This window comes from Halichoeres trimaculatus, unplaced genomic scaffold (assembly GCF_033239565.1).
Source record: "Halichoeres trimaculatus isolate MK-OKI-2021-1 unplaced genomic scaffold, fHalTri1.1 fHalTri1_scaffold_13, whole genome shotgun sequence".
Classification (NCBI taxonomy): domain Eukaryota; kingdom Metazoa; phylum Chordata; class Actinopteri; order Labriformes; family Labridae; genus Halichoeres; species Halichoeres trimaculatus.
In genome coordinates this window covers 5,705,827-5,723,624 of record NW_027437191.1, presented here as the reverse complement: position 1 = coordinate 5,723,624, position 17,798 = coordinate 5,705,827, and the positions used below count along the sequence as shown (strand labels likewise).

Here is a 17,798-nt window from a genome sequence, read left to right as displayed (position 1 = left end):
TTTAGATTTAAGGCAGGGCCAAAGGTAATGTTGAGGTCTTGTTAACCCTGGTCTCTTGATCTTGATATCTCGGGAACACCTGGAATGGCTTTTGTTTTGGCTAGGTTAGTATCTTGGTTTTAATTTAAAGAGGGGGTATTGTGCCTTCCTATATTTTCAACATGGATGTTATGTATCAATGCTGGATGTTCAGACTGAGTGTGTGCAGATTTTCAAACCCCTATACATTCATGTGTTGTAGAAATCCCTGAATCTGTCTGTGAACTGATCGAAATGCGCTTTTTTAAAACCAACACAACATCTTCACAAGACTCGTTGAAATGATGAGGTCATCACAGCAGGGTCTGCATGCTGTTTTATTAAATGCTGGGGTGGGGGGTGGGCCTCACACACCAAGGCCTACCTATAGGTCCGCCCCCCAACAGGCCTCCAGGAGCTGACCAATCAGAGGGAAGGAGCTTTTTGAAGTGGGTAGCCTTAAAGACAGCAGCTAACACAAAGTGCGTCAGTCAGAGACTGAAATGAGAGTCTTCTTAAACACCAGTGTAAGAAAAACAGATTTTATTTATCTGTATGTATAGTGAAGCATGTTGTGATAGTACAGGGGTAGCAGAGGGAGAGAATAAAGACAAATAAAACACAGTAACCACTTTTCGAAAGATAACTTCACAGATACTGCTTTGATGAACCTTACAAACCTGATGTTTTGCTGTTGACATTTTATTCCCCTGTTAATAAATGTTGTGTATCCTTTCCTGTTTGAAGCAGGTCTGTCATGTTTTATTCTGCTGTTTTGATTTTTGGGGGACTTTATTATTTTATGTGTTGACAAAAATATCCCAGTCAGAGTTGCACTGTTTTCTGTGATGGATTAAACCTGAGACCTGACTGGTTGGTGGAGGTAAACACTAGGAGCTGAGTGCACCGCTGGGTGTAGACCAAGCAGTATCTCTTGTGTCGACCTCTAAACCAAGTGCTCCAAACCTGACGTAGCCTGGTAGTGGCAGCCTCCGTATTATTCACACACCAACCCAAAAGAGGCGACTTTACTGCATAAATAAACATATTTACAGCCTGGTTCAAACCATCAGGGTCTGAACAGCTTGTTTCCCTGTCATCCTCCTGGTGATGAAGTTAATCTGAGGGTTTGACAGTCGTCTGTGCGTACAGCTGTTTGGTTCTCTGAGAGTTGTGTTCTTGTCTCCACAGTATGGCAGAGGCCCGCTGCACCTGGCCGCCTACAAAGGCCACTCTGAGGTTGTGCGCATTCTGCTCAAAGCCGGCTGTGACCTGGACATCCAAGACGATGTGAGTACATCCGTCTGACTCTCAGCTGCTGTTTCCACTTTAATCCTCTTCTAGCTCCAACCTCAGTCCTCATCAGCGACCCCAGAGGAGTCTTTTTCTGCTTCAGTTCACTTTTTTTAACCTTTTTATTTAACTAAAAGCTAACTGTGGTCTAATGACCTCCAGTGGTCTTGAGTGGGACTCTCTGGACTGCCCCCTCGTGGGTTTGCCTTCAGGATGCAAGCCCCCCACAGACAGTGATAACCCAGATCTCGAGCGTTGCCAAATTCCCTCTCTGTGGTCGATGAGCTCCTCAGAACGCTGCAGTGCATCCTCCAGGACTGCAGGGGGCAGGAGGTGCAAACAGGAGGAGGAAGAAAAGGAGGAAGAGGGGAGAAGACAGTGGAAGAGGGATGGGGAAGAGCCCGGAGGATCAGGGAAGGTGAAGGAGGTTAGCCAAATCTGCTCCTACTGTGCCGAGAGAAATCTGTCCCCCCTCCCCTGAACAGCCCCCCCCTCCACTGCTGCTGTGCTGGGCTCTCATCTTATCTGGCTTCCCCTCTCCTCCCTCCTCTTCCTCCTCCGTCCGACCTGCTGTCACTCATCATTAATCCGCTCTGTGTGCAGGATTCCCTTCATGGCTGTGCTTAAATGTGGGCGGGAGCTTTTCCTGGGACTGTCACTCACTGCTTTCATCTCCTCCAACAAACCACAACAGACTCCAAAGAGCTCACAGAGCTGTTTGACGACTGCTGTGGTTGGTCTGACTGTTTCATGGAGACCACATTAACATCGTCACTGTCAGGCTGTGGGGTAAAACTTTCCAGGGCTGGGGGAGGGAAGAGCGGTGTGGTTTCTAAAAATAATCTGACACAATTTACAACTTAAAGCAGGGCTCTCAAACTATGTCTTAAATGTTGAATTTTATACTTCAGTGCACTTCTTGTGCCTTTTAAAAATTCTGTTATTTTCAACCAAAAAATCACTCTTTGACAGCCAGTGATATGGGGTTAATGGGACAGCATTTGCACTTTTCAGGAGTTTCACTTTCCTAACATCAAAGTCTTCATAAACATGCAGTCACTTAGACCTAGTCTGAGCCACATCCACATAAAAAAAAACTAGAAATGTCCTTTTTCAAGATACTTAAAGACATAAATGAAGACTGAAATGCATGTAAAGAGTACAATAATCTTTTAGTGTGATGAAACTTATTTTGCTTTTTCAGTTTCTTGAAATTAAAATGGCTTCTCAACACAGGAAACTTAACAAATACATTTTTAGTACTTGTTAGGTTAATGTGGTTGATATTAAGTCCAATTAACATTTAAATAGTAACAACGTAATTCCTGCTGTCAGGCGATAAAAAAAAATAGTCTAATTAATTACAATTTGTAATTGATTAATCAAATTAACCACATTTTAATCTCATATCTGCTTTAAGTCCCCAAGGACTGGGAGACAGAGGGAGGCAGGGAGACAGAGCTTGTCAATCAAAATCCTGCTCGTAAACTACTGTGGGTGAGAGCGGTGTGCTCTTTGGATGAGAGATCAGCATGGATAAGAGGAGAAGATGTGAGATGACAGAATCAAAGCGAGACGCTGCAAGTCAGAAAAGTTCAGGCAGCTCACTGAGGATGTGTCGCAGTAGTTCAGACAGTGAGAGCGGCGCAATCGTGAGAAAAGACGACGGAAATCATGGAGAGGATCAAGGGATGGAGAGCTCGAGATGAATGCGATCAAAAAAAGTACGTTTTGTCTGTTTTTAAATCAAAAACAGAAAGAGAGACATGAAAGAAGAGAGTTCACTCGACTTAGGTAGTTTTGGTGTTAACATAGTCATAGAAAACAGTTATTATTATATTATTGTTATTTATTTTGGTCTTGAAAGATCACTCAAGATGCTTTGAAAATGGCTGGCAGCCAATGAGTTAATCGCGAGATGAGAGAGATGAGAGAGATGAGAGTTTTGCGTTTACACTGGGAAACAGTTTTTGTTTCTCAAACGTCACAGCTGAATGACAGCTCATTCCGATTGGCTGCCACGGGTTCCAAATCTAGAAAAAACACTGACATGTACAGGATCCTGATACTACATATCAGGATTTTTTGTTTGACTATATCAAAATTTGGATTTTTTTTGTCAAAAAATCCTTTAAAGATAAATTTTGCATTTTAGTCTTAGTTTATAAACTGGATTGGATAAAAAGTTACCTCTTGTCTCCAGCAGAGGGTGAAATGTTTCTCTCTGACTCAGGTGATGTGCAGTGATGGGGAAATATGGCTCCTGATTAGGGATGGGTACCTTTCACATTTGAAACGATACGATACTGATTCCAGGTACCTGGCAATCGGTATCGGTACTCAACGGTGCCAATTTTCGGTACTTTTGTAGGTTTATGTGGTTAAAAAATATCAATTTGATTAATAATTAAAAGTGAATTCTTTTCAATTCAACATATGTACTCCGCAATATATAACCTTGTAATGCTGTGTTCATGTCCAGCATGGAAAATCACTTACTCTCCCACTCCCTCACAGTCATAAGGATGCATTTAGGTACCTAAACATGGTACCTTTTGATTTTACATGAATCGGTACCCGGTACTTTGGACAGAATTCGGTCGGTACCTTAAAAAGTACCTTATTCGGTACCCATTCTTACTCCTGATATAGTCTGAAGACATTATCATCATCACTTAACTTTTTCCCATGGTCTTGCGTTAAAAAAATGATCTAAAAATCACAAAAACCGTGAACATCAAGGAATGGCAATTTAGATCAAATCGGCACCCTAAAAATCGTAATTGAATTGAAGCCCTAGGGTTTAGCGCAGTTCAAGCCAGGCTTATCGGCAGATTTTCCCGGTTACATGTAGAGAAAAGTTGTTTTTTGACAATAAATGAAGGGGGATATTGGTTTTTGAAAATACCTGACTACGTATTTACAAGGTCTAAGATGGGTTTGAGAACAATATCTGAGAGAAACAGGCCTCGTAAAAAGCTCATACAATACAATACAATATAGCTTTATTATTATAGCACATTTAAAAGAACCAACGGGGGCAGCCAAAGTGCTGCACAGTATATATATATATATATATATATATATATATATATATATATATATATATATATATATATATATATATATATATATATATATATATATATATATGTAAATATATGTATATATATATATATAAATATATATATATATATATGTGTGTATATATATATATATATATATATATATATATATATATATATATATATATATATATATATATATATATATATATATATATATATATATACATATATTTACATATATATATATATATATATATATATATATATATATATATATATATATATACTATAAAACCTCTGCAAACAAAACAAAGCAAGCAATCAAACATACAAATTAAAAAGCAGACAAGCACACGGCAAGTGCCATTAAAACAAGACCACTGACATGATAAATTATAAGAAATTAAAAGCCACGGAGTAAAAGTGTGTTTTTAAGAGGGATTTTAAAACAAGAAGTGAGGAGGCCTGTCTGACCTTTAAAGGCAGCTCGTTCTAGAGCTTTGGAGCAGCGACAGCAAAAGCTTTGTCACCTCTGAGTTTTAGCCGTGTCTTAGGGACCACTAGCAGCAACTGATCAGCTGAAAAATTAAAAATGGTAGTAAAATGAAAAGTGTTGTGGACGGCTGGGTTTATGTATTTGTTTGGAGTAGAACAATCATGAAAGGTTCAACAGGAACCATAACTCTGCAGGGGCATGCCAGAAAGTCCAACTGTCAATGTGTTGGACATCTCCAAAAACATAAAGAAAAACATGCTAAATTTGAGGTGAATGCCTCTCAAAACAACCACCATTGCCTCTGCCATACCCATAATCCCATCCATAATCTACTGTGTGAATCTGAGAGTAAGGTGGATTGATAATGACCCATCTTTGTGTCAACATTGTCTTTGACTTTCTACGTGAAATCATAAGAAGTTTGGTCACAGGAGCAGAAAGTCCAGCAAACCCTCGCCCATCCTGGTGAACTGCTCTGTTATCAGGGAGTCCTGAGGGTGTGACGTCACATGTCCTCAAGGTTTGTGTCTGTGTGTGTGTGTGTGTGTCTTCAGGGCGAGCAGACGGCGCTGCACCGGGCTGCTGTGGTGGGAAACAGTGACATCATCAGCTCCCTCATCCAGGAAGGCTGTGCGCTGGACCGCCAGGACAAGGTGCAGATCAGTGCACAAAAACGCACTCGTATATACAAACACACACACATACACACACACACACAGGGAAAGTGGGGGAATTTAAAGCTTCATGATAACTGCATTAAAACATCCTGCATGTGCCTGTAATCTGCTTATCCTCAGAGTGCTCACAACCAAAAGAGGAATGACCTACAGACCAGGGATTAAACAGGAACAAGGCCTTTCCTTGCATTGGGAGTCTTTATGTGCTGAAACAAAGTGCATTAGGAGTTTATTTTGGGTCGTTCTGTGTGATTTAAAGCAGACATCCAGTAATACCAGGCATGATTTAATAAAGCTCTTTACGGCAAAACTCCCTCATAGTTGGCTCATGTGTGTGTCTCATATAAACAATGTTTATTTCAATAGCGTACACACTTAACACGAAAATGAATGAGCCCCTGTTTAATGATCTGCCTCTGTTTTTAATGACCCGTCATGTGAAACACCTGCAGGATGTGTTGAGTTTATTCAGCAGCAGCTGCTCACAAACGTCTGGATACAAAAGAATCAGTAACATGATTATCACCAGCATAAATACCAGAGCATCATCCTGTCTTTGTTCATTTCTGTGGTTTTTCTCAGGATGGAAACACGGCGCTCCACGAGGTGTCGTGGCACGGATTCAGTCAGTCAGTCAAACTGCTGGTGAAGGCAGGAGCCAACGTGCACGCCAAAAACAAGGTGAGTGCACAGGTACTCTGCTTCGGACCACAGGACAGGCCGTGTTTATGTTTATCTCAGATAGCATCAGCATTTATCAGAGAGAAACAAGGACTGTCTGTAACAAAGTTAAAAAACAGTTTTTCCTCTGTTCCACTTCCAAGCTTTTTGGAGCCAGTTAAAGGGGCTGTGAGGAGTTTTTCTGTGATTTTGAAAAAAGTCTCCCTTCCAGATATGTCTGACTGTAATCAACACTTTAAGATGAGATTATCAGCACCAACATAAGTTGTTTCAAAATGCTACTTAATAGCTTCCCAATCAGGTTGGACAAGACCAGATTGACTTATGGCACGTCTAAGGGTGTACTCACCCTCTTTGGGGCAGTTGTTCCGAAACAGTGAACAAAAAAGGGGGTCGAGATCTTGGCCTTCGGGATATGATTTCTGACCAGTGTGAGAAAAAATCTATTGCATATGACATTTGTGTACAATTTTGGACCACAAGAGACTTCTGCCTTATGAACACAAAGGAACCAAGTGACAACCGCTACAATTGTATCATTTTTGCCCCTGAACTGGAACAAAGTAAATGAGCCACAGGTGTGACACCCTAAGTCTCTATAACAACACCACGCCAGCTGACGAAGTTTGGCAGAGAGAAGAGAGATCTGTGTTTTTCTCAGCTGAAATCGATTTCTGTGATTGATTTTGTAGCGATGGTGGACACAGGAGCCTAACTGTCGGACAGAAAAAGGACAGAAGAGCAAAAGAAAGATAAACAGAAGAGAGATATAGCCCGAGCAAAAGGCTAAAAACACAAGCTTAGCTGTTTGTGAAAATGTTCATTCCAACTCACATGCAGCAGTTATACGATCATATGTCATGAATCATACCCGCTGTCCACATGCTTGTGCTTGTGCATTGTACGAACTGTGCTGAAGCCCACCTCTCTGAAGCATGCCAAAGCAGAGAAGTGAATTGTGCTGGAGCACGGCACACTTGTGGTCACAGGCCAAACAAACTGGACTTTAGGGTTGAAGCATGCAAAAGCACAGTACGGTTTACCAGTGTGACCACGACCTAAGATTAGATGTTATGAGGCGGTAGAGCTAAATATAGCCAGCTACCAAACTATGGTGTAAACTTACGTTTGCTTGTCATTAGGTTTCAAACAGCAGCGCTATGTAACTGTACTGATAAGTACCTTACCTTGTTGTGTTGTAACCAGTAAAAAGTCTTGAACAAAGAAAATCTGTTTTATGAAGAAGATCCAATCTCCATTCATTAAAACCAACACACGCCTTAAAGTGATACTCCGGGATGGAACAAGTTGGGTCCTATCTCAAGGTTTAGGGCAGAAATTACCCCTACAGCAGTGATTTTGTGCAGCAGAAGCCCAGAGCGCACGCACCAAACACCCCCTCCCTGCTCCTCTGCCTGTTTCCTCTGCACTCAGACGGGGCATATTTTACTTGACCAAAAACACAAATAAACGGACTCCCACCAAAAAAGTCTGATATCGGTCTGCATTCAGGCTTTATTTAGAGAATTTTCAGCGCGTTACTTTCACACAAAAACACCGCAAAATGAGGCTCTAGTTCTCATCGTGTCGTAAAACGGCGCAACCTCCACTGCAGAGCCACAGCTGGCTACGAGGCGCTCGGCGCTTCGTGTATCAGTCCGCGTGCGCAGCGTGCCAGATATAAACAAACACAGGTAGTCTGCCAGGACGAAGAGACACGATGAGAACTAGAGCCTTATTTAGCGGTGTTTTTGTGTGAAAGTAACGTGCTGAAAATTCTCTAAATAAAGCGTGAATGCAGACCGATATCAGATTTTTTTGGTGGGAGTCCGTTTATATGTGTTTTTGGTCAAGTAAAATATGGCCCCGTCTGAGTGCAGAGGAAACTGGCTGACGAGCAGGGAGGGGGTGTTTGGTGCGTGCGCTCTGGGCTTCTGCTGCACAAAAACACTGCTGTAGGGGTAATTTCTGCCCTAAACCTTGTGATAGGACCCAACTTGTTCCATCCCGAGGTATCACTTTAAGAGTCAAAGCTTCACAACAGTGTGTGTGAGACTCAAAATGTGTTTCTGCAGTCCAACTCAAACAGATTTCCTCACAGCATCTTCAAGATTGAGATTAAATGATTGCAAATCAGAAAGTTTTGTAGTAAAAGCTATGACGGGAAGTGTCTGTCATTTTTTCTGTGGAAACGAGTTAAAATAACAGAAGATTTTTTTTACAACTCACTAGTTAAGAAGATGTTAAAATTACAAGTATTGCCCATATAAGGGCATGGCTGATGAGACTAGCAGTCATTAGTTGAGTCAAGACTCGACCCGTATCAAATGCTTAAAATCTTTGTATTATATGGTGTTATGGCATAATTCTGGTAAATTTTAGTAACTGGCTTGGATTCTCTCCTTCCTCCTGTTTCTAGGCAGGAAACACCGCCCTACACCTGGCGTGTCAGAACGGCCACGCTCAGAGCTCCAAGGTTCTGCTCCTGGGAGGCTCCAGACCCGACAGCAAGAACCATGTAAGTCTGCAGAACGGCTCCACAAACTGTTACTGCAAGAGTTAGAAGAGAGGGTAGGGACTGCAGATTATACATGGTGAATAGAGCGTCTGTGACATTTCAGCATAAACACTAAAGAGTCTGAAATCACTCACAGAGTGTCATACTGCTGACAGGTACAGAATAGAAAACTTAAATACACATGTGACGCAGGACAGAAAAAAATCTGTCTGAACTGGAGAGAAAAACAGCGACACAGCTGCCAGGACACATTAATGATGAGCGTACAGGATCGACTGGTTCTCAGACCCATTCAGTGTAATTATGGGATTAAGGTGGAGGATGGTTACAGGGTTATTCTGACACTTTAAGTCCTGTGCCCTTCAGAATGAATAAGTGGTAAAAAACAAAAACAGTCTGGGATTCTCTGAAGTAGAGTGTTTCAGCTGGCAGCAGTGAGACAGGCTGGAGTAGCCGTAACCTCGTACTGAAAACACAGACGCTGTATATAATCTGCTTTAACCCACCTTCACTCTCACTCCCTCTTTTCCGCTGTGTCTGATTTTACCAGCATTGTATGTTTTGTCGTTGATGCTTGCTGTGTTCTCTACCTCTCTTTGCTGCTGCTCTCCCTGCCTTGGCTTTTCATGCATATAAAAGAGAGAGGACGTCTCAGCTCCAGGTCTCCACTCCCGAGGACTTCCCATAACTTGTAACCTGCTTGTATAATTCATTGGGCATGAAGGCTTCAGAGGCTCCAAAGACACTTTATGTTCATCACTGATGCTGCGTCATCTCAGATCACTCACCTTCAGTGAGCTCTGACAGTTAAAGTTCTTCATCGTACCACGTTAATAACTGTCTAACACGAGGACCGGTGAGGATGATGATGAGTAAATAATGTAAACAGCAGCTCCCTCCTGTGTACTGCTGTGTCTCAGCCTTCCATTAACACTACATTATTCATTGTTTTATTTTAACGTCAGACAACATGACGAGTTGATGTGAGATTAAAAGGAGGTTCTCAGATGCTGTCATGTTGCTTTCACTGTGAATCTGTCTTCACTGATGGAGGATCAGATGAAATGTGGATTATGACATGAAATTAAGGACAATTGGCCTCAACATTGATCTGTGTGAGCTAGCAAAGAACAAGTCATCCATAAACATCAATATGTGCCAAAACTACACTTATCCTTTATGAGGCTAAGTCTTAAAAGAACTCAATGGAAAATATAAACCAAAGAAAGGCGCTGAGGAAGCACTCTACGTCTGTGCTGTGATAAAGTGATGTTGAGTGATCAGAGCGCTGTCCGTTTATATTGTTCGATGAATTAATATTGTATTGTGTCACAAATCTACGCATAAAACAGAGCCTGTAATTTTCTGCTGCGGCAGTGTTACTTTTTGTCCTGGGTGATGTGTTTGAGTTCTTCGTATCTCTGGAGAGTAACTGTCTGCTCCTCCAGGGTAAAGTAGGCTGCTCTGCGGGGTTTCTCCCGTTTCTCCATGTTTGTGATTGGTCAGACGCTGCACACTCCCCCCTTTTTTGTGAGCGCTCACTGAAGACTGAAAAACCCTGGGTTCACTTACTGAGTTGATATCCAGCTTCGTAGTACCGCTCATCAGGATCGCGAATGTCTCATTGAGTCCACCCAAGCAACAGAGAGGGATCCTGGATGTGTGAAACCCGCTTTGTTGTACAGACCCCAGATGTTGTGTCTTTGCTGTAGCATAGCCACCTCTAGCCAGAGCTGTAGCTTGGGTTAATAGCTAATGTCATAATACAATAAAGCTCTACTACCTGGATGTAAACAGCCACAGATGTCAGATGTTACCTGGTAGTGTGGTGCGGTTTGTCAGTTTATTGATCTAGTAAACAGAGGTCAACTTATTTGCGGGTGGTGACAAATAAGTATTGAACAAGAGCAATGAGGAACCAGGACCAGGATGAGTCGTGGTTTTCAACTTTCTGATAAAATAATCTAATAGTTAATGTGGCTGTTACCTCATCCAAAAAATATTGTTTTCAATTGTTGTATTAGAACCTAGTTGCAATCTAATTTAACAGCCAGACTGTGTTTTTTCTTTGGTACCTGAAAGTCACACAGACTGAAATAACACAAGAAAGTATAAGTTTCAGTGGCTGGTGAAACAGGTGCAGCACTGTGAGATTCAGAAGTGGAGGGAACACAGAGATTTCTGCAGCACAAAAGGGTTCTGGGAAAGAAAAATGAATTAAAACTACACATATATAGATGATATCCATATCTAGCTGGCCTGCTACAACTGTGCACAGCCATTAAAACAATCTTTCTCCTTTTCCCTTTATGTCTACAGGGGACTGTTTGAATAATCAGTGAATAACTATCAGTCAATACTAAAGACTATTTTTCCTTCAATTGCCCATTCCTAATCTGCACAAGCAGGGCTGAAAGCTGCTGGTGCTAGCTCTGCTAACTTTAGCCACACTCAGGAAAACCATTCATGATCCCATGTTCCTCTGAGCTATAAGAGAAGTGTGCTCACTTTTTTTTTCCTTAAAGGCAAGTCTGTAAATGTATGTTTGGACAGTTTACGTCGGAACGTTTCTGATAACAATAACAGAAAGTTTCAGTTTTGTTCGACTGATAAACTGCGTCAGCCAGCATCAGCAACACAAATTGCTGCAACGTCCTTCACTCCAGACTTCTTTAAGGAGTTTAAACTGAGTATGAAACAGACTGAAATGAAAAGTCATGTCTTTTTAACCCCAGCAAAAGCAAGGAAAAAAAAAAAAAAAAAAAAAAAAAAAACATAAAATGCAGTTATTCATCCAGGAGGCGCCAAAATCCCCACTAAAGTAAAGTTTCCTACAGGGACTTAAACTCTCACTCACCCTGTTTCTGGTCTATCAGTGGGAGCTAAAGACAGGACTCAAATCTCTGCCTCTTCTTCCTTTTCCCACATTTCTGTGATAAAATCCAGGACGTCTTCCTGCTCTCTGCTTTGCGCTCCTTCCACTACGCTGTAAACATCTCTTTTAATTATAAAACACTTACGGTACGTTGGCACTTCAAAGGTAATCTGCAGCCTCTCGGTGAAGCTCAGAAAACACAAACAGAAGGAGCTTGTTGTCACTGTCGTTGGTCTTCAGTCTGAGCACTGATCTCTGGAAGTCACTGAGGAGTCTTTCATTTTTAATCCTTAACTTTAAGGAAGGGGGACTGAAACTCGTGTCAAGTTACACAAAGATAAAAAAAAACTGTCAGTCAGGTAAAAGATGACATTAAAGAAATGAACTCAGCTCACCTTAACTCTTATATTATTGATGTATTCATCTCAAGTGTTCAGGGAAGATCAGAAACTGGTGTTGGTATCATGCACTGAAGATGCTTTATTTCCTTGCATTCAGTTATATTTTGCAGTATGGCTCTGTTCTGGGAGCTCCCTGTCCTTCCACCTGCCCACTTGAGATGCCATTTGGACTGTGTGTAAAGCTTCAGCTCTGCTCATTCTGCAGAAACTCAACACGTCTTACAGATGGTGTCTTTAACTGAATGAATTTATAATGATGTGAAAATGTCCCTCATGAACATCCACAAAAACACATCAGAGGACACAAGACTAGATTAAAGTTCTGAAATGAAGCAGAAAAGACAAAAAGTGGTGCGTCTTCATCGTTCAGTATGCAGGATCAGAAATATTTGGGCCTAAAAATGTTGTTTGCAGGCCAAAATAGTTTGAATTTGAAAAACAATTATGATCAAATCCAGATCCTGATCCTGTCATAGAAAAATCCTGACATATTCTGCCCATATCGCCCCCTAATGGAGTACATTTTCATGGTCAGAAGCAGAGTTTGCTGATGTTTATGCAGCACGTAATACTGCAGAAAACTGACCTCTGATCATCCGGGAACAGAGACACCTGAGGGACAGGTGAGCTTTGATTTTATCAGTCTGTGATGATGGAACGAGGAGGTTTGAGCAGACTTTAGCCTTGTTTCCACCAAGTCATTCAGTTCAGTACTTGACTAAACCCTGGACAGGTCTACAAATTACCGACCCGTACTATCCCACTTTCTGGAACCTGTTCTGTTGGGGTGTAAGTCATACTGATCCAGCCCCAGAAGGTGGAGCTAGAAACACTGCAGTCCTTTGATTGCTCGAAGAATCGTCACTTACCGTATGACAGTGGCTGGATTTCTCCTGGACACACAGCCTTCTCTGAAACGAAAGCTTGATCACACTTTGTAACAAAGAGTCACATGGAAATCAAAAAGAAGATATATTCTGTCATCACTCTTAGTTTACTGTGTTTTTCTTCTTCATTGGATTAATTAACAAGGTACACTGTGTTATGCTGCTTTCGCATCACGCTATTACACGGCTGACCATCAGCATCCAGTTTACACACCGCTTACCAAGAGTGGGCAGGATTGTCTGTGGAAACATAAACAGGATTGGGCTTTACTGATCCAACCTGTACAAAACTGTACCGATCAAATTCAGACCATGCAGTGGAAACGGGTCAATAGTGACTGGTTTTTACAGAAATCACTCAAATGAATAGTTTTATGTCAGCAAAGCGTCTGGCCTTTGGATATTTTTGTTTAGAAAAGGGTTGATACTCTGAAATAAAGGGTATGCATGTGACATCTTGTAAGGTGGAGCCTCAGTGATTGTTTCGAATGAGGTTTCAGATGTAATCACTTATCCACGGTTAACTGCTTTCATTTTTTTCTGCTCTGGCACATCTTTTTATTGTCATTATAAGCTTCATTTTGACATTAGATCAGGGATGGCCAACCTGCAGCTCGTGAGCCACATGTGGCTCTTTGCCTTTCTGTGTGCGGCTCTTCTATCCGCTATATAGTTATGAGTAAACGGTGTACCGATCAATCTAAAATATTGATATTACTAATGCCAAAGTTGGGATCAGTGTTGACCAACACTTGGGTGATGAGATTGATACTTAAGTTTCAGTTTCTCTTCTCTACACGTGCTCCTCTTAATAGCTCATGTGCTCATATCTATCTATTTATCTATCTATCTAGATAGATAGATAGATAGATAGATAGATAGATAGATAGATAGATAGATAGATAGATAGATAGATAGATAGATAGATAGATAGATAGATAACTCTTCATTAGATTCATGTATCAAGTGTCTTTTTTGCTTTAGGTCGGGGATTCCTGTCTCCATGTGGCGGCTCGTTACAACCACGTCCCCATGATCCGCATCCTGCTGGGAGCCTTCTGCTCCGTGTCAGAGAAGAACCTGGTGAGTGGCTGTTGGGTAAAGAAAAGAAGATTAATGCTTGTAGATTCAGTGTTTGCATTATTATGGAATAAATGACAGAATTTCACTGTTTTTAATAAGTTTGTGTGTGTGTGTTCAGGCTGGAGACACCCCGCTCCATGTAGCAGCTGCTCTGAACCATAAGAAGACAGCACGTCTGCTGCTGGAGGCCGGAGCAGACAGCCGCATCTGCAACAACGTGAGCGCCTGCAGACTCCTCACACATCATTAGAGGAAGAAGTGTTTGTGCTGCTTTTCCTCACAGTCCAGTCAGACGTGTTTCTGTCGTGTTTCTGTCGTGTTTCCTCCTGTAGTCTGCTTAAAGCAGCTCTGTATAGAGCTGTGTGACTGTTTGAGGATAAACATGAAGACGTTATTGACACAAGACGCTGCTTTGTGTGTGTATAGCATTGTGATAACCCTTAGGGTCATAAACCAGCTGACAGAAAAAGCTCACCTTTTATTGTTTGTAGTCTACACAGTTTATAAAAGTAGTCATCAAATCATGGTCAAATCACAAATAAGAATAGATACAGACAGATTTCTGAGTATCACTGTTAGAAAATGTACAGCTTGATTCTTCTTCACTCTATGTGTGTTTCTGTGTGTTTCTGTGTGTGTCTGTGTGTGTATGTCTGCAGGCAGGTCAGACAGCTTTGGACCAGGCTAGAGAACACAACAACCCAGATGTGGCTCTCCTCCTCACCAAAGCTCCCCAGGTAACACCCTCACACCTGGTTTAGACAGACAGCTGTGAACACAGAACAAAGTTAACCTTTAGTGTTCTTCACACTAATGTGTTCCTTAATTAACAACCCTTTTCATGCTTTCAGGCTCAAAATAAGTTTTAGTAACAGAAAAAATCAGATATTTGGAAAAAAATATGATATGGGTTAGTTATATACAATTCTCACTTTTTTGAAAGACACCTTCACATGCATTGCATCCTGGGATGTTGCAACATTGTAATAAAGCTACCCCTAGAGAAAAGGAGATAAACTCTGCTAATTGGCGTGTACTGTATCTATATATATTCAGGATTCATCTTATGCAGTTTTGGTTTCAAAATAGTGGAGGTTTGCTCAAATCTTTTAGTTAATTTCAATACTAATCAGAAATACTGAATACTTAACGAATTAAATTATTTTCACCCTTTAAATGCCAATTTGATTTCATGATGTTACCATTTTTATGTAAAAAGGAAGAAAAAAACATAAAATGAGTTCTTTTTCATACATAACTTTTTTATATTTCAGATCAGATTTAACCAAACATGCATCACAGGATAAGCAATTAGAAAAAAAAGTTAATTTCCAAGGTGAATCTCATAAATTTCACATAAATTCATAGATTTTTTTTTTTTTTTTTCAAAATTTACAACATTACTCTCGTAAATTTGTGAGACTAATCTTGTACATTTCCTTTTGTTTTTCTTTGATATTGTCCTAATGCATAAGATTTGCAACATAACCGGTTATGATGCTTTTTTTTTTTTTTTTTTTTTTTTCTTTGTAGTGACAGATTCTTAATTTTCTACCCTCTGAAGACATTAGAAGACAAAAATGTCTATTTTCTCAGATTTTCAGTCAACTTCAGTCCTAACCAAAGACAGTAAAAATTTAATTATTTGATATAATTTTTGCCCTTTAAATGTCCATTTGTTTTTTTTACTTTTCACAAATGTGTTTTTTGTGTAAAGCAAAAATGAAAAATTGTGCTGTTTTCTCCAAAATGAAACCCTGAGTTTAGAGAAAGCATGATTATATTATGTAATGATAGTGCAATAAAAAATTGTGGTTATAATGAGAGTAGATGGGACATCTTTTTATTGTATTGTATTGACCTAAAAGAGTAGCAGATTAAGAATCTGACACTGAAAAAAAAACTGCATCAAAATCGATTTATTACAAATCTTATGTGTTCTTAAACTTAATATTAGAAAAAAAATCCCCAGCACTTTCCAACACTATCAAATGAGAAATAACTGTTTTTTTTTTGTTTTTTTTCATAAAACAGAGACATCATGTCATTAAATGGGCATTTAAAGGGTTAAAATTATACAAATAATTACACTTTAGATGTATTCCGTGTTATAGAATTATAGGCCAATATTATGTACTATTCCTTTTATCCTATAAATCAACTGAGGTTTTTGTTTCAGTGAACCCCTTTTTCTTTTCTGCTTAAAATCAGTGTTGATTATATCAGGTGTGGCCCAATATCTGTGTGTGTGTGTGTGTGTGTGTGTGTGTGTGTGTGTGTGTGTGTGTGTGTGTGTGTGTGTGTGTGTGTGTGTGTGTGTGTGTGTGTGTGTGTGTGTGTGTGTGTGTGTGTGTTAAGGTGCAGAGTTTTCTGCGTGGCCGGAGTGTGAGGAAGAGGAGGGATAAGCTGAAGGCTGAGGGCAGAGCTCAGTCAGTGCCCAGAGATGAGATGCTGCCACGTAAGGTAAGAACTGTTTTCTTAAAGAAAGAGGTCTGTGTATCAACCCCGGCTCTCTTTGAAGTCAGAGGAACAATTTTTGGTCTGACATTTTTAAGATATTTTATTACCCAAACATTTCCTGCTCTCACCACCCTCTCCTCTTCCTCTTCCCTTCAGGACAGTGTATCTGCGGCAGACGACACGCAGAGCAGTGACCGAGTGGCCTGCAGGCACGCAGAGGTGAACGAGTCAAACACCAGGCGTGGTAAGAACAGGAAGCAGAAGGAGAAGGTACGTTCCTGAGGTCACCTGACATCAAAACAAAGGAGGGATGCCAACAGCTCCCCAACAGTTAAAGTTCTGATCGCCTGAAGACTTGATGAATAAATGAGTAACCTCAGTTTCTGTTGATGTTTCAGCCATCTTTGTCTGACCCCCTGCGCTGTAAAGAGACCAGGCACAGCGAAAACTGGCACAAGAGGAAAGACAGACTGAGAGGAGCGGCGTGCATCCCTCCTCACAACTACAAAGCCTATCAGCTCTACACGCTGTACCGCAACAAGGACGGGAAGATCATGCAGGTGAGTTCTGCAGACGCAACATCACCTTTTGAAAAAGCTCCGTTCTAAAATAAGCACAAGCAAATCTTCACGAGACCTGCTGAAAAGATGAGGTCATCACATGACATGTTGGAGGGGCGGGCCCATAGACTGTATAAAACAATGTAGCCTCCACGACGCCACCTGTCTGTTCCTGACACCTGAAATGAAGCCAATCTGACACGACACAGGCTGTGAGTTTCCCTTTGAACAGCTACGGGGCGCCCACCAGTCACATGACCTGAGCTGTGTCTCTGATTAGACAATCAAACAATCCTAAACACTTATAAACCAACTAGTTAGAAAAAAATTCACTCACCGTTCAGAGTGTCGATAGTGAAAGCTACGATTCAGATCCAAGCTGTTTTTTTGAAACAGGCTCTAAGTATGTTTATAATGTTGTAAAAGTCAGTTTTTAACGCTGGGTGTGTACATGACTCCCTGTCTTTCTGCAGCCAGCCTTGAGCCTATTCTCAATGAATAGCAACTTTTAGCACTTCCACATAGGCTTCATTTTTACTAACCAGATGTTGCCCCTTGGGCAAGCCTCAAACATTGAGGTCCGCCCATAGCCCAGCCCCCAACCTGGCCTCCAGAAGTGTGGCCAATCAGAGGGGAGGGGGTTTGTGAAACAGAGAGCCTTAAAGAGACAGCAGTTGTTGTTTTTTTGTTTTTTTACTGTGAATTATGTTAAGATTAGTTCAAGTATCTCGGGGTCTTGTTTGAGTAAGGGGTAAATGAAGCGAAAGATTGACAGACGGAT

At 40.9% G+C, this 17,798-nt stretch overlaps 1 protein-coding gene across 3 annotated transcripts in view; it reads left to right on the top strand.

Annotated features, from left to right (window-relative positions):
- ankrd6b (ankyrin repeat domain 6b) overlaps positions 1–17,798 on the top strand; it is a 77,109-nt gene that overhangs the window by 51,121 nt on the left and 8,190 nt on the right. For all 3 annotated transcript variants that reach the window (XM_074685991.1, XM_074685992.1, XM_074685990.1), the window contains exons 3-12: positions 1,210–1,308; positions 5,430–5,528; positions 6,135–6,233; positions 8,653–8,751; positions 13,899–13,997; positions 14,116–14,214; positions 14,657–14,734; positions 16,356–16,460; positions 16,614–16,727; positions 16,856–17,017. In XM_074685991.1, coding sequence (XP_074542092.1) covers positions 1,210–1,308; positions 5,430–5,528; positions 6,135–6,233; positions 8,653–8,751; positions 13,899–13,997; positions 14,116–14,214; positions 14,657–14,734; positions 16,356–16,460; positions 16,614–16,727; positions 16,856–17,017 — 1,053 coding nt within the window. The remainder of the gene's footprint in view (positions 1–1,209; positions 1,309–5,429; positions 5,529–6,134; positions 6,234–8,652; positions 8,752–13,898; positions 13,998–14,115; positions 14,215–14,656; positions 14,735–16,355; positions 16,461–16,613; positions 16,728–16,855; positions 17,018–17,798) is intronic.